The 16,169-nt window shown below is 43.3% G+C and overlaps 1 protein-coding gene across 9 annotated transcripts in view; it reads left to right on the top strand.

The window, feature by feature from the left end:
• LOC112263911 (potassium channel subfamily T member 1-like) overlaps nt 1–16,169 on the top strand; it is a 155,632-nt gene that overhangs the window by 34,927 nt on the left and 104,536 nt on the right. For 2 of the 9 annotated variants that reach the window (XM_042331365.1, XM_042331369.1), the window contains exon 1: nt 13,018–13,400. The exons of the other annotated variants lie outside the window; for them this stretch is intronic. In XM_042331365.1, the coding sequence (XP_042187299.1) occupies nt 13,252–13,400 (149 nt within the window). In that variant the 5' untranslated portion in view covers nt 13,018–13,251. Of the gene's footprint in view, nt 1–13,017; nt 13,401–16,169 lie in introns of those variants that run through there. 9 annotated transcript variants of the gene reach the window in all.

Consider the following 16,169-nt stretch of genomic DNA (forward strand, 5'->3'; position numbering starts at 1 on the left):
AGAGTAGATGGAAAACAGTGAACCCAGTCTATCTGCAGGCTAAAACAAAGAGTTTTACCCAGAGTATAATATTTAAAATAGTATGAACCTGTCTGGTCGTCACCTTGAAGGTTGCTGTGGAGACGGTAAATGGTTAGGGGAAATGGTTAAATGGTTTCTGTGAGAGATGGCAGCAGGATCGTTCTGCTCTCTCTCCTCTCTGTGCAGGCAGGTGGAATGGATTGAAAAGGACCTCATGGCTAGTGTTTCGATTTGTCTGAAAATAAATATGTTTTTGTATATGTGTTCATCCCACTGGGCACAGACGTCAATTCAACATCTTTTCCATGTTGGTTCAAACAGTGTGTGCCCAGTGGCATGTCTCTGCTATCTGTTACCACTTTTGTCTTAGGCTTCATATCCCCCAATAGTATAATTATTGTAGCATATTACAACCATCTTTCATTTGCCTGTGAATAAAGCTGGCAGGTGAAATAATAAGCTGAAATGTCTTTGCACTGTCTAAATCACTGCCATGTTGTTTTGCTTGTTTGATTTCCCTCATTAAGGCAATTATGTGAATTTAATATTTGAATTTGAATAATGACATAGCAAAAACAGGTTTTGTAAAAAAAGAAAGAAAGAAAATGAAATATCACGGTTACATAAGCATTCTGACCCTTTACTCAGTCCGGGCTCTGGCTGGGCTACTCAAGGACATTCAGAGACTCATCCCGAGCTATTCCTGTGTTGTCTTGGTTGTGTGCTTAGGGTCGTTGTCCTGTTGGAAGATGAACCTTCGCCCCAGTCTTAGGTCCTGAGTGCTCTGGAGCAGGTTTTCATCAAAGATCTCTCTGTACTTTGCAAGGTTCACTTTGCATCATCTCTGTAAGGTTCTCCCACCTCCACAGAGAAACTCTAGAGCACCGACAGAGATGATGCCAACGGAGATGGCAGCATCGCGACTAGCTCTTAGGAAACTATGTACTATTTCTTACATTTTTAGCTCAGGAAATGTTTTGTGTCATTACATACAGCCCGGAAGAACTATTGGATATTAGAGCGGCGGTAACTCACCAGAAGTCCTAGCATTACAACCAGGAATACGACTTCCCTGGAGCAGATCCTTTGTTCACTCTCCCCAGAGAAATGTAACTTATTCCCCCCCCCCACCGCTTCCGAGTATATTACTCTCTAATGTTCAGTCTTTGGATAAGAAAGTTGATGAGCTTACAGCAAGGATTTCTTTCCAGAGAGACATCGGGTCTGTAACATACTTTGTTTCACGGAAACATGGCTCTCTCGGGATACTCTGTCAGAGTCAGTAAAGCCAGCACGGTTCTCAGTACATCACGCAGACAGGAATAAATATCTCTCGGGAAGCAGAAGGGCGGAGGGGTGTGTTTCATGATGAATTCCTCATGGTGTAATTCTAAAAACATACAAGAACTCAAGTCCTTTCGGGCACCCGACCTAGAATACCTCACAATCAAATGCCGGCCATATTATCTCCCAAAAGAATTCTCCTCCGTCATTGCCACGGCCGTTTACATCCCTCCTCAAGCCGATACCACAACGGCCCTCAAAGAACTTCACTGGACTTTTTGCAAACTGGAAACTGCATTTATTGTAGCTGGGGACTTTAACAAATAAAATTTGAGGACTAGGCTGCCACAGTTCTACAAACATATTGACTGTACTGCTCGCGCTGCTAAGGCTATCGACCATTGCTATTCAAACTTCCGGAATGCTTCCCCCTCCCTCATTTTGGCAAATCTGACCACGACTCCATCTTGCACCTCCCTTCCTATAGGCAGAAACTCAAACAGGAAGTACCCGTGCTAAGAACTATTCAACACTGATCTGACCAATCAGAACCTATGCTTCAGGATTGTTTTTATCATGTGGACTGGGATATGTTCCGGGTAGCTTGCGAAAAAATTATCTAGACACATACACAGATACGGTGACTGAGTTTATAAGGAAGTGTATAGGAGATGTAGTACCCACTGTGACTATTAAAACCTACCGTAACCAGAAACAGTGAATAGATGGTAGCATTCGTGCAAAACTGAAAGCACAAACCACCGCATTTAACCATGGCAAGGTGACTGGGAATATGGCAGAATATAAACAGTGTAGTTATTCACTCCAAGGCAATCAAACAAGCTAAATGTCAGAATAGAGATAAAGTGGAGTCGCAATTCAATGGCTCAGACATGAGAAGTATGTGGAAGGGACTACAGACAATCACGGACTACAAAAAGAAAACCATCCATGTCTCCGTGACCGACATCTTGCTTCCGGATAGGCTAAAAACATTCTTCGCACACTTTGAGGATAACACAGTGCCACCGATGCGGCCCGCTACCAAAGACTGTGGGTTCTCCTTCTCCGTGGCCGATGTGAGTAAAACATTTAAACGTGTTAACCCTCGCAAGGCTGCCGGCCCAGACGGCATCCCTAGCCACGTCCTCAGAGCATGCGCAGACCAGCTGGCTGGTGTGTTTACGGGCATATTCAATCTCTCCCTATCACAGTCTGCTGTCCCCACATGCTTCAAGATGGCCACCATTGTTCCTGTACCCAAGAAGGCAAAGGTAACTGAACTTAATGACTATCGCCCCGTAGCACTCACCTCTGTCATCATGAAGTGCTTTGAGAGACTAGTCAAGGATAATTTCACCACTACCTTACCTGCCAACCTAGACCCACTTCAATTTTCTTACCGCCCCAATAGATCCACAGACGATGCAATCGCCATCACTCTTCACACTACCCTATCTCATGCAGACAAGAGGAATACCTATGTAAGAAGGCTGTTTATTGACTATAGCTCAGGATTCAACACCACAGTACCCTCCAAGCACCTCATTAAGCTCGGGGCCCTGGGTCTGCACCCCGCCCTGTGCAATTGGGGCCAGAACTTCCTGACGGGCCGCCCCCAGGTGAGGAAGGTAGGAAACATCACCTCCACTCCGCTGATCCTCAACACTGGGGCCCCACAAGGGTGCGTGCTCAGACCCCTCCTATACTCCCTGTTCACCCATGACTGTGTGGCCAAGCACGCCTCCAACTCAATCATCAAGTTTGTAGACGACACAACAGGGAGGAGGTGAGGGCTCTGGGAGTGTGGTGCCTGTAAAACAACCTCTCACTCAATGGCAACAAAACAAAGGAGATGATCCTGGACTTCAGGAAACAGTAGAGGGTGCATCCCCCTATCTACATTGATGGGAATGCAGTAGAGAAGGTGGAAAGCTTCAAGTTCCTTGGTGTACACATCACTGACAAACTGAAATGGACCACCCACACAGACAGTGTGGTTAAGAAGCCGCAACAGAGTCTCTTCAACCTCAGGAGGCTAAAGAAATTTGTCTTGTCATCTAAAACCCTCACAAACTTTTACAGATGCACAATTGAAAGCATCCTGTCGGGCTACATCACATGTTGGTACTGCAACTGCACCGCCCGCAACCGCATGGCTCTCCAGAGGGTGGTGCAGTCTGCCCAACGCATTACCGAGGGTAAAGTACCTGCCCCCCAGGACACCTACAGCACCCAATGTCACAGGAAGGCCAACAAGATGATCAAGGACATCAACCACCCGAGCCACTGCCTGTTCACCCCGCTATCATCCAGAAGACGAGGTCAGTACAGGTGCATCAAAGCTGGGACCGAGAGGCTGTTTTTCAGTCTCTTGGTCCCAGCTTTGATGCACCTGTACTGACCTAAGGAATGGAACACTAGTCACTTTAATAATGTTTACATATCTGGCATTACTCATCGCATATGTATTTGCTGTATTCTATACTATTCTACCATATCTTAGTCACTTAATAATGTTTACATATCTTGCATTACTCATCTCATATGTATATACTGTATTCTATACTATTCTACTGTATCTTAGTCTATGCCGCTCTGATATCGCTTATCCATATATGTATATAGTCTTAATTCATTCCTACTTAGATTTGTGTGTATTGGGTATATGTTGTGTAATTTGTTAGATATTACTTGTTAGATATTTGTAACGTGTGCGCTGGGAGTCGGAAGCAAGTTCAGCGAGTGAATCAATTAATAAATAAATGAAAACATAATACAAAAAACATGAACAACGCACAGACATGAAACAGAAACAGAGTCAGAGCCAATAACACCTGAGGAAAGATCCAAGGGGAGGGACATATATAGGGAAGATAATCAAGAAGGTGATGGAGTCCAGGTGAGTGTCATGAGGCGCAGGTGCACGAGACGATGGTGACAGGATAATCAGCAGCCTGATGACCTAGAGGCCGGAGAGGGAGTATACGTGACAATATTACTGCACTGTCGGAGCTAGAAGCACAAGCATTTTGCTACACCCGCAATAACATCTACTAATCACATGTATGTGACTGATACAATTTGAATTGATTTTGAGCTCTGTCAGAGTGACCATTGGGTTCTTGGTCACCTCCCTGACCAAGGCCCTTCTCCCCCAATTGCTCAGTATGGCCAGGCTGACAGCTCTAGGAAGAGTCTTGGTGATTCCAAACTTCTTCTATTTAAAAATGATGGAGGCCACTGTGTTCTTGGGGACCTTCAATGCTGCAGACATTTTTTGGTACCCTTCCCCAGATATGTGTCTCGACACAATCCTCTCTTGGAACTCTACGGACAATTCCTTCGACCTCATGGCTTGGATTTTGCTCTGACATGCATTCAACTGTGGGACCTTATATAGACAAGTGTGTGCCTTTCCAAATCATGTCCAATCAATTGAATTTACCACATGTGTACTCCAATCAAGTTGTTAAAACATCTAAACAACATTCTATGACATTAATGTCGGTTGTAAAGTTTCTCTCTCGTGCACTACAGTATAGAGAAATCAAAAATCCTTTGTGTGTAAAGAGAGAATCTTGCCAAACCTTCAAACATCTAAAGATTGGGCATTGGAAGATTAGTTCTCAATCTGTTTGTCTGTTGCCAGTTCATCTTGTTTGTCAAGTCAACCAGCGTTTTTCATCTCAGCTCCTGCTTCTACCCATTCTCTTTTTTTCTCGCCCTCCTGGTTTTGACCCTTGCCTGTCCCATCTCTGAGCTCACCTGCCTGTCCACTCTGCCTGCCCCTGAGCCTGACTGCCGTCCTGTACCTTTGCCCCACCTCTGGATTACCAACCTCTGCCTGACCCGACCCTAAGCCTGTCAGCACCTTTCCCTCACTACTCTGGTTATCGACCCCTGCTTGCCTTGACCTGTCATTTGCCTGACCTGTTGCCATAATAAACATTGCTACTCCGACACAGTCTGCATCTGGGTCTTACCTTAAAACCTGATAGTACATCTAAATGTTGTAAAACTTATATGATTAAATATTAAACTATTTTTATGAGAAGTTGAAATGTGATTTTAGCCTTCTAAATGAGAATTGTTTTTATATAAACTTTTGCAAAGTCAGTAACCACGCCCACGTGAGCACAGACATTGTGGCAACATGATGGAACCACCCTTCAAGGCGAGTACATAAAAGGACTGCTAACAAAATGTACATTAGACCAGTACATTGCCGGGTTGCTACTGGCGTGTAAAATGGTTGGGAGCTGAACCCTGAATAATCAACCATTGAGACCAAGCAGGCGGATGGTGTTGAGCCTCATGTCACGAATGGTTAGACTTTATCAGACCAACGTGTAGAGGTAGCTACGCATGGCTACATGTTGAAATGGTTGGGAGCTGAACCCTGAATAATCAACCATTGAGACCAAGCAGGCGGATGGTGTTGAGCCTCATGTCACGAATGGTTAGACTTTATCAGACCAACGTGTAGAGGTAGCTACGCGTGGCTACATGTTGAAATGGTTGGGAGCTGAACCCTGAATAATCAACCATTGAGACCAAGCAGGCGGATGGTGTTGAGCCTCATGTCACGAATGGTTAGACTTTATCAGACCAACGTGTAGAGGTAGCTACGCGTGGCTACATGTTGAAATGGTTGCAATTTTAATACAGACCAGCGTGAGCTGAATGTTGCGAAATGGTAAGACCCTCTGAAACTCGACGACTGCAGAAGGCAAGACTATACCAGACATTCTCAGTCTGCAGCTGGGTAATGTAAAGTAGTCTAGAACTTTGACCAAAGCCACAAGAAAGATCTTATCAATGGAATGAACAGTCAGAGACAAAGAGGCCTACAACTGAGGACATTGTGACCTCTGGTAGACAACGAGAGACTTACACAACCCGAGACTTTCTGTCTAACTATTTGTCACAGACGGATCGAGTGGTTTCAACAGAGAGAAGCTAAGCTAAATAAATGTTGCATTTCTAAATCCGGATGACTGGTATGATAACATTATATTCTGATATATTCTTGAGTTAATTCAGGAAACAGTAACTCATTAAAACTTTTTCTGTGGTACCCCAAGTTACTAATGAATTAATTGTTACATGATTAATTTAATCACGTAATAATTAAACATAGTTAATTTATTTGATAAAATAGCTGTCATCACATTAATGATAGTCACGTCACGACACTGGTCTGATGAAACCAAGATGTGGAAAACGTCAAGAGGTCTAAATACTTTCCAAATGCACTGTATGTGTGTCACGTTCTGACCTTAGTTCCTTTGTTATGTCTTTGTGTTAGTTTGGTCAGGGCGTGAGTTGGGGTGGGTAGTCTATGTTCTTTTTTCTATGTTGTGTTTATGTGTTTGGCCTGGTATGGTTCTTAATCAGAGGCAGGTGTCGTTCGTTGTCTCTGATTGAGAATCATACTTAGGTAGCCTTTTCACACCTGTGTTTTGTGGGTGATTATTTTCTGTTTTAGTGTTTTACGCACCTTACAGGACTGTTTCGGTTTTCGTTTATTTTCACGTTGTTATTTTGTATTTTCAGTGTTCGGTATAATAAATCATCATGAACACATACCACGCTGCGCATTGGTCCGACATTTCATACTCTTCGTCAGAGGAGGATGAAGAATACTGTTACAATGTGTGTGGATATGTGTTTTTGTCCATAGTGGCAGTGGTGTTGACTAGGTAGCCTGTCTCCCACTCTGGCCATGTTATGTTGAAGCAGACAGCTGTGGTGTCATGGACCCTGGGGAGCTTGAAACTGTTTGGTTCTAATTTGATTTGACAGACCAGTGGTGCTGTGGCTCTCTGCTCCCATCTGCAGCCTAGAATGAGGTAGGGAGGCAGACTGCTAGTCTGGCTGAAAATGAGCCTTTTTTTCAGTGTCTGAATGTGGTCGTTTTAAGGGGACCTTTCTGACCCAATCCCAAAATGCCCATTATCAATTATCTGACTGTTCAATCAGCTGACTGTTCAACCTGCTGACTGGTGAATCAAATCAAATCGAAGTTTATTTGTCACATGCGCCGGAAACAACAGGTGTAGACCTTACAGTGAAATACTGTACTTACTTTCAGGCTCTAACCAATAGTGCAAAAAAAAGGTATTAGGTGAACAATAGGTAGGTAAAGAAACAAAACAACAGTAAAAAGACAGGCTACATACAGTAGCGAGGCTATAAAAGCAGCGAGGCTACATACAGACACCGGTTAGTCAGGCTGATTGAGGTAGTATGCACATGTAGATATGGTTAAAGTGACGATGCATATATGATGAACAGAGAGGAGCAGTAGCGTAAAAGAGGGGTTGGTGGGTGGCGGGACACAATGCAGATAGCCCGGTTAGCCAATGTGCGGGAGCACTGGTTGGTTGGCCCAATTGAGGAAGTATGTACATGAATGTATAGTTAAAGTGACTATGCATATATGATAAACAGAGAGTAAAAGCAGTGTAAAAGAGAGGTTGGGGACACACACAATGCAAGTAGTCCGGGTAGCCATTTGATTACCTGTTCAGGAGTCTTATGGTTTGGGGGTAAAAACAGTTAAGAAGCCTTTTTGACCTAGACTTGGCACTCCGGTACCGCTTGCCATGTGGTAGTAGAGAGAACAGTCTGTGGCTGGGGTCTTTGACAATTTGTAGGGCCTTCCTCTGACACCGCCTGGTGTAGAGGTCATGGATGGCAGGTAGCTTAGCCCCAGTGATGTACTGGGCTGTCAGCACTTCCTCTGTAGTGCCTTGCGGTCAGAGGCGGAGCAGTTGCCGTACCAGGCAGTGATGCAACCAGTCAGGATGCTCTCGATGTTGCAGCTGTAGAACCTTTTGAGGATCTCAGAACCCATGCCAAATCTTTTTAGTTTCCTGAGGGGGAATAGGCTTTGTCGTGCACTCTTCACGACTGTCTTGCTGTGTTTGGACCATTCTAGTTTGAGGTTGATGTGGACACCAAGGAACTTGACTGTTCAATCAGCTGACTGTTGAATCTGCTGACTGTTCAATCTGCTGACTATTGACATTTCTGATGGTTGAATCTGCTGACTGTTCAAATTGCTGACTGTTCAACCTGCCAACTGTTCAATCACCTGACTTTTCAGTCTGCTAACAACACTACAGTATGTTTTATGTTGTTATTGTATGTTGTTGTAGCAGAGGTGATTTGAAATCACACCATCATGACCTAGCCCTGCCTGAGCAGTAAAGCCCAATAGTTGGGCTATTGGTTAAGATGTTGGGTTCCCAAGCGAGAGTGAATCCCAACTGTTGCATACATATCCACTGATTCAATGAAGCAACTTGTCCTATGAGCTATTGGCCATATTTGCCCATCAAATACGGATTCAAATACAATTCAGTTGTGTCTGTCTGCTCCTGTTGCAGTTATATTTGTATTCTACGCTGAGTGGACAAAATATTAAGGACACCTTCTTAATATTGAGTTGCACCCCACCTTTTGCCCCCAGAACAGCCTAAATTCATCAGTGCATAGACTCTACAAGGTGTCTAAAGTGTTCCATATGTTGACCCCAATGCTTCTCACAGTTGTGTCAAGTTGTCTCGATGTCCTTTGAGTGGTGGACCATTCTTGATACACACAGGAAACTGTTGAGCGTGAAAAACCCAGCAGCGTTGCAGTTCTTGACACAAACCGGTGCGCCTGGCACCTACTACAATGCCTCGTTCAAAGGCACTTACATTTTTTGTCTTGCCCATTCACCCTCTGAATGGCACACATACACAATCCACGTCTCAATTGTCTCAAAATGTAAGAATCCTAATTTAACCTGTCTCCTCCCCTTCATCTACACGGATTGAAGTGGATTTAAGAAGTGACATCAATAAGGGATCATAGCTTTCACCTGGATTTACCTGGTAAATCTATGTCATGGAAAGAGCAGGTGTTCATAATGTTGTTTACACTAAGTGTATATCGGCAGTTGTTCCAGTATACATATTTACAGCTACATTATATTTGCCCATCATTCAGTTGTCCCCTTCTGGTACTGCTCAGTGTCTGTAAGGCTGGAGTTAGGCCTGCAGTTCTCTCCATCACCAACAGGTGTCTCTGTGCAGTCTGTGTACTCTACTCAGCACATATTTTTCTCCTCATCTCTTTCACAGCCTTCATTCTAAATGACTTTTTTCTTGCACTACCTTCCATCTCTATCACATTTATATCACACGTCCCTTCGTCTCAGTCACTTTTATATCACACTTCCCTTCCATCCCTATCACATTTATATCACACGTCCCTTCTTCACTATTCCATTTATATCACACTTCTCTTCCATCTCTATCACATGTATATCACACTTCCCTTCATCTCTATCACATTTATATCACACTTCCCTTAGTCTCCATCACAGTTATATCACACTTCCCTTAGTCTCCATCACAGTTATATCACACTTCCCTTAGTCTTTATTCCATTTATATCACACTTCCCTTCATCTCCATCGCATTTATATCACACTTCCCTTTGTCTTTATTCCATTTATATCACACTTCCCTTCGTCTCTATCACATTTATATCACACTTCCCTTCGTCTCTATCACATTTATATCACACTTCCCTTCGTCTCTATTCCATTTATATCGCACTTCCCTTCGTCTCCATCACATTTATATCACACTTCCCTTCGTCTTTATTCCTTTTATATCACACTTCCCTTCATCTCTATCACATTTATATCACACTTCTCTTCCATCTCCATCTTATTTATATCACACTTCCCTTTGTCTCTATTCCATTTATATCACACTTCCCTTAGTCTCCATCACATTTATATCACACTTCCCTTTGTCTCTATTCCATTTATATCACACTTCCCTTTGTCTCTATTCCATTTATATCACACTTCCCTTAGTCTCCATCATATTTATATCACACTTCCCTTCGTCTCTATTCCATTTACAGTGGGGCAAAAAAGTATTTAGTCAGCCACCAATTGTGCAAGTTCTCCCACTTAAAAAGATGAGAGAGGCCTGTAATTTTCATCATAGGTACACTTCAACTATGACAGACAAAATGAGAAAAAAAAATCCAGAAAATCACATTGTAGGATTTTTAATGAATTTATTTGAAAATTATGGTGGAAAATAAGTATTTGGTCAATAACAAAAGTTTATCTCAATACTTTGTTATATACTCTTTGTTGGCAATGACAGAGGTCAAACGTTTTCTGTAAGTCTTCACAAGGTTTTCACACACTGTTGCTGGTATTTTGGCCCATTCCTCCATGCAGATCTCCTCTAGAGCAGTGATGTTTTGGGGCTGTTGCTGGGCAACATGGACTTTCAACTCCCTCCAAATATGTTCTATGGGGTTGAGATCTGGAGACTGGCTAGGCCACTCCAGGACCTTGAAATGCTTCTTACGAAGCCACTCCTTCGTTGCCAGGGCGGTGTGTTTGGGATCATTGTCATGCTGAAAGACCCAGCCACGTTTCATCTTCAATGCCCTTGCTGATGGAAGGAGGTTTTCACTCAAAATCTCACAATACATGGCCCCATTCATTCTTTCCTTTACACGGATCAGTTGTCCTGGTCCCCTTGCAGAAAAACAGCCCCAAAGCATGATGTTTCCACCCCCATGCTTCACAGTAGGTATGGTGTTCTTTGGATGCAACTCAGCATTCTTTGTCCTCCAAACACGACCAGTTGAGTTTTTACCAAAAAGTTATATTTTGGTTTCATCTGACCATATGACATTCTCCCAATCTTCTTCTGGATCATCCAAATGCTCTCTAGCAAACTTCAGACGGGCCTGGACATGTGCTGGCTTACACAGGGGGACACGTCTGGCACTGCAGGATTTGAGTCCCTGGCGGCGTAGTGTGTTACTGATGGTAGGCTTTGTTACTTTGGTCCCAGCTCTCTGCAGGTCATTCACTAGGTCCCCCCGTGTGGTTCTGGGATTTTTGCTCACCGTTCTTGTGATCATTTTGACCCCACGGGGTGAGATCTTGCGTGGAGCCCCAGATCGAGGGAGATTATCAGTGGTCTTGTATGTCTCCCATTTCCTAATTATTGCTCCCACAGTTGCTTTCTTCAAACCAAGCTGCTTACCTATTGCAGATTCAGTCTTCCCAGCCTGGTGCAGGTCTACAATTTTGTTTCTGGTGTCCTTTGATAGCTCTTTGGTCTTGGCCATAGTGGAGTTTGGAGTGTGACTGTTTGAGGTTGTGGACAGGTGTCTTTTATACTGATAACAAGTTCAAACAGGTGCCATTAATACAGGTAACGAGTGGAGGACAGATGATCCTCTTAAAGAAGTTACAGGTCTGTGACAGCCAGAAATCTTGCTTGTTTGTAGGTGACCAAATACTTATTTTCCACCATAATTTTCAAATAAATTCATAAAAAATCCTACAATGTGATTTTCTGGATTTTTTTTCTTCTCATTTTGTCTGTCATAGTTGAAGTGTACCTATGATGAAAAGTACAGGCCTCTCTCATCTTTTTAAGTGGGAGAACTTGCACAATTGGTTGCTGACTAAATACTGTTTTGCCCCACTGTATATCACACTTCCCTTAGCTAAGTCTCTATCACTGTTATATCACACTTCCCTTAGTCTCCATCACAGTTATATCACACTTCCCTTAGTCTCCATCACAGTTATATCACACTTCCCTTAGTCTCCATCACAGTTATATCACACTTCCCTTCGTCTCTATTCCATTTATATCACACTTCCCTTCGTCTCTATCACATTTTATTCATACTAGACCTAATCCTCCTTCACTTGTCTTATTCCACTTCAGTTTTCAATAAAAATCAAAACCAAACACAAAGATGATGGGTGATATCTTCAATCTGAGTTTGAATAACACATCTACTCATCAATCTACAATGTGTTTGTGATATCGTCAATCTGAGTTTGAATAACACATCTACTCATCAATCTACAATGTGTTTGTGACAAGCTGTCTTAGTATTTCCTTTTATTGACCTCCTCCCTACAGAACAAAAGTTTTTAGGGTTCAGTAATGTTTTTGTACAATATATTGTGAGGGGGTGAATGTTGAATTTTGGTTTTGGTTTTGGTAGCCTATCATTATGTATTGTATTAAGTGCATACAATCATTATATGCAGTGCAGTGCTCCTGAACATTTGTGGTGAGCAATGGATTTTTTTCATTTCTGTTTCAGAGTTATAAATCATGTCCTGTATTAAGTGCATACAAGCCTGCTAGTGTGCAGCTGTTCATCAACAGCCTGTGGGTCTGGACTGCTGCATCTGCTGTGTCTGCAATGTAACTGACTACTCAATTTAGATGATACTGGTAGCCTTCTGCAGATCTGTCACTGACTGATGTTGATGATTGATTATAGAAGTGTCATATCTGGTGATGATTGCTGATGCATTACTGAGATGTCACAGTATGAATGAGTCATCCATCACTTTTGCTTTGTAAACAAATAAGTCACAGTGATTCCATGCATTATGTAAAAGTGTTCACAATGCAGTAATGGCACTTTGTTTACACTGTACAAATGTAACTGTTAGTACACATCATATTTAGGTGCATCGAATGACAGCTGATACCATTTTAAATGATTAGAAAACACATTTGAACACATCCCCTTTCAAAATCAATTAATAATGTTGCAGCTACAGTCTACTGGGTCGAACGGTTTGACGTTGGGATGACGACTTGAGCAGGCTAAGACGCAACGGAGCACACTTCTCTAAAGGATGGAGTGCTGCTGAATCACAAGAAGCACACAGCACTTTCTCAGAGGATTTAGTAGACTATTGCAGAAAGGAAGGGGAAGTCTACCTTGGTCCTACTTGCAGCGGTAGTGCATTCAGGATGCGGGTTTCACTTTTAGTCGCTGCTGGTTCCATTATCTGGTATTGACAAGAGAGAGGTAACATATTGGACATTCTCCGCTGGAGTTAACTTAGGAGCGGGAGATGTAAAGATGGCAGGCGCTAAACTCACACCGTCTCCCTCGGAGATAGACCCAGACGTCAAGACCGAGGCCACGAAATCCTCAGAGGAGCCGACTTGGGTCAACCCGTCGATGCCGATACGGACGATGGGTTCTTTTGGGAGTGATGCTGGGCAAAGGTACCCCAGATAGACCCTCATGAATCCGCTGCATGTCTCAGACTCAGAGTACCAGTTCGATATCAAACCCGCAGCATCTTCACAAACCGATGTGGTGTCGCGAGCGGTAAAGCGCAGTTTAATGATCCTATATGACGTTATAGATCATTATCTTTATGCAAAGAATGTGCATTTATCATTAGGCTAAATTTATATCGTATATATAGATTCAATAATCGACTATAAGGAAAATATTTGAATGACATAACCGTGGCGCGCCGGGAGGTAGCTGTCTCTGTTCTCATGCTGGTAATGTTGACACAGGATATGCTCGGTTCATGAAGCTGGTTTGTGACAGATTGTCAACACCGACAGCACACAATGGCACTGTTACAGTAGCTCAAATTGGCTCAGTGTTTGACTGAACCATCCTCTTCCTGTCAGTCATATTTTTCTCAGCATCCTATTTAGGTTTTTCTGAGGTTTTCTTTATGTCTGCAGTACATTCTGTGCAAATCTTATGTAATTCTGAAGATGCTGCAACTCTAACAATTCAATTATACATGTCAGAAGCAATATCATATATCATGGTAAATGGAGATGTATCGAAGATACAATCGCTGTGTTGGTTGCCACAGGTTGACACTTTGTATGAATATTTTGCTCATTCCAGTGAGTTAATATATTGTTATCAACATTATAGACTAGCTGCTTTGCAATGCAAACCTCAGGTGATTGTGTATGCATGTGAGTGTGTGTGCAGCCTACATGTCTGTCAGAGCAAATCAGAAATGGCACTGGAGTAGTTTACCTGGGTGCTGAACTTCCCAGCCTATTTGTTAGTCAAATGAGATGCTGCTCTCTGTGAATGGGACTACATGGTTTCATTAAGGGGGAGATGCTGCTCTCTGTGAATGGGACTACATGGTTTCATTAAGGGGGAGATGCTGCTCTCTGTGAATGGGACTACATGGTTTCATTAAGGGGGAGATGCTGCTCTCTGTGAATGGGACTACATGGTTTCATTAAGGGAGAGATGCAGCTCTCTGTGAATGGGACTACATGGTTTCATTAAGGGGGAGATGCTGCTCTCTGTGAATGGGACTACATGGTTTCATTAAGGGGGAGATGCTGCTCTCTGTGAATGGGACTACATGGTTTCATTAAGGGAGAGATGCAGCTCTCTGTGAATGGGACTACATGGTTTCATTAAGGGGGAGATGCTGCTCTCTGTGAATGGGACTACATGGTTTCATTAAGGGGGAGATGCTGCTCTCTGTGAATGGGACTACATGGTTTCATTAAGGGGAGATGCAGCTCTCTGTGAATGGGACTACATGGTTTCATTAAGGGGGAGATGCTGCTCTCTGTGAATGGGACTACATGGTTTCATTAAGGGGGAGATGCTGCTCTCTGTGAATGGGACTACATGGTTTCATTAAGGGAGAGATGCTGCTCTCTGTGAATGGGACTATATGCTTTCATTAAGGGAGAGATGCTGCTCTCTGTGAATGGGACTACATGGTTTCATTAAGGGGGAGATGCTGCTCTCTGTGAATGGTACTACATGGTTTCATTAAGGGGGAGATGCTGCTCTCTGTGAATGGGACTATATGGTTTCATTAAGGGAGAGATGCTGCTCTCTGTGAATGGGACTATATGGTTTCATTAAGGGAGAGATGCTGCTCTCTGTGAATGGGACTACATGGTTTCATTAAGGGGGAGATGCTGCTCTCTGTGAATGGGACTACATGGTTTCATTAAGGGAGAGATGCTGCTCTCTGTGAATGGGACTATATGGTTTCATTAAGGGAGAGATGCAGCTCTCTGTGAATGGGACTACATGGTTTCATTAAGGGGGAGATGCTGCTCTCTGTGAATGGGACTACATGGTTTCATTAAGGGGGAGGAGATACATATACTCTACATGTGCCTGCCTGAATAAAAGTTGGTCTGGGTGTTAAAATCCCCATCTTTATCCCAGAATGGTATGCATTTCCACACACTCACCATTCTCATCTAGTTTCTCTTAGCGCTCAACTGCAAAATTGAAACAATGGAGTTGGTTGGTCAGAAACCTGTAATAATGTTTAGAGTCTGCTACAGTATTTCTGCTGTTTAGCAAAAGCCGGAGGGGCAAAGCCAGGTTGGTGCAGGGTCAATTTTGTTCATTAGAGCGGTTTGCCACAGTTCTATAATGCCTGTGATGTTTCGTTTGATATTGCATCCACATACTGTACATGTACCCAGGTAGGCCTACTATAAAGACCCATGTCCTAAAGACCAGTGCCATCATGAACTATTCACTAATTGTCATGCCTGTTAATCATTATCTCTTACCACAAGACTTCTGTGAAAGCTAATTAAATAAGAATGAGGCTATAGTATACTGCTTATATATACTGCCTTTGAATGATAGACAGTGTCCACTCCACATACAGTCCTTCTTATGTTCATTTTTCAAAGGCAGGATCTCACATCAGTAATACAGGTAGAACTGGAAAGACACCATGCTGTACCATCACCATCTGAAAATGCAGCAGTGGCTTTTTGGGGTCTGAGTGAAGTAGCTTGTATACCGTAGAACAACTGTAGCAGTTCACAAAGCCTCTGGACTACCTCCTCTACTCTCCTCAACCCTCACCTCTCCTCACCCCTCTCCTTTCGTCCCCTCTCCTCCCTTCCCCTCTCCCCTCCTCTCTTCTCTTCTCTCCTCCTCTCTCATCCCCTCTCCTCTCCTGTCTTCTCCTCTCTTCACCCCTCTACTGCCTTCCCCTCCCCTCCTCTCTC

Source organism: Oncorhynchus tshawytscha, linkage group LG12 (genome assembly GCF_018296145.1).
Source record: "Oncorhynchus tshawytscha isolate Ot180627B linkage group LG12, Otsh_v2.0, whole genome shotgun sequence".
In the NCBI taxonomy this organism is placed as follows: domain Eukaryota; kingdom Metazoa; phylum Chordata; class Actinopteri; order Salmoniformes; family Salmonidae; genus Oncorhynchus; species Oncorhynchus tshawytscha.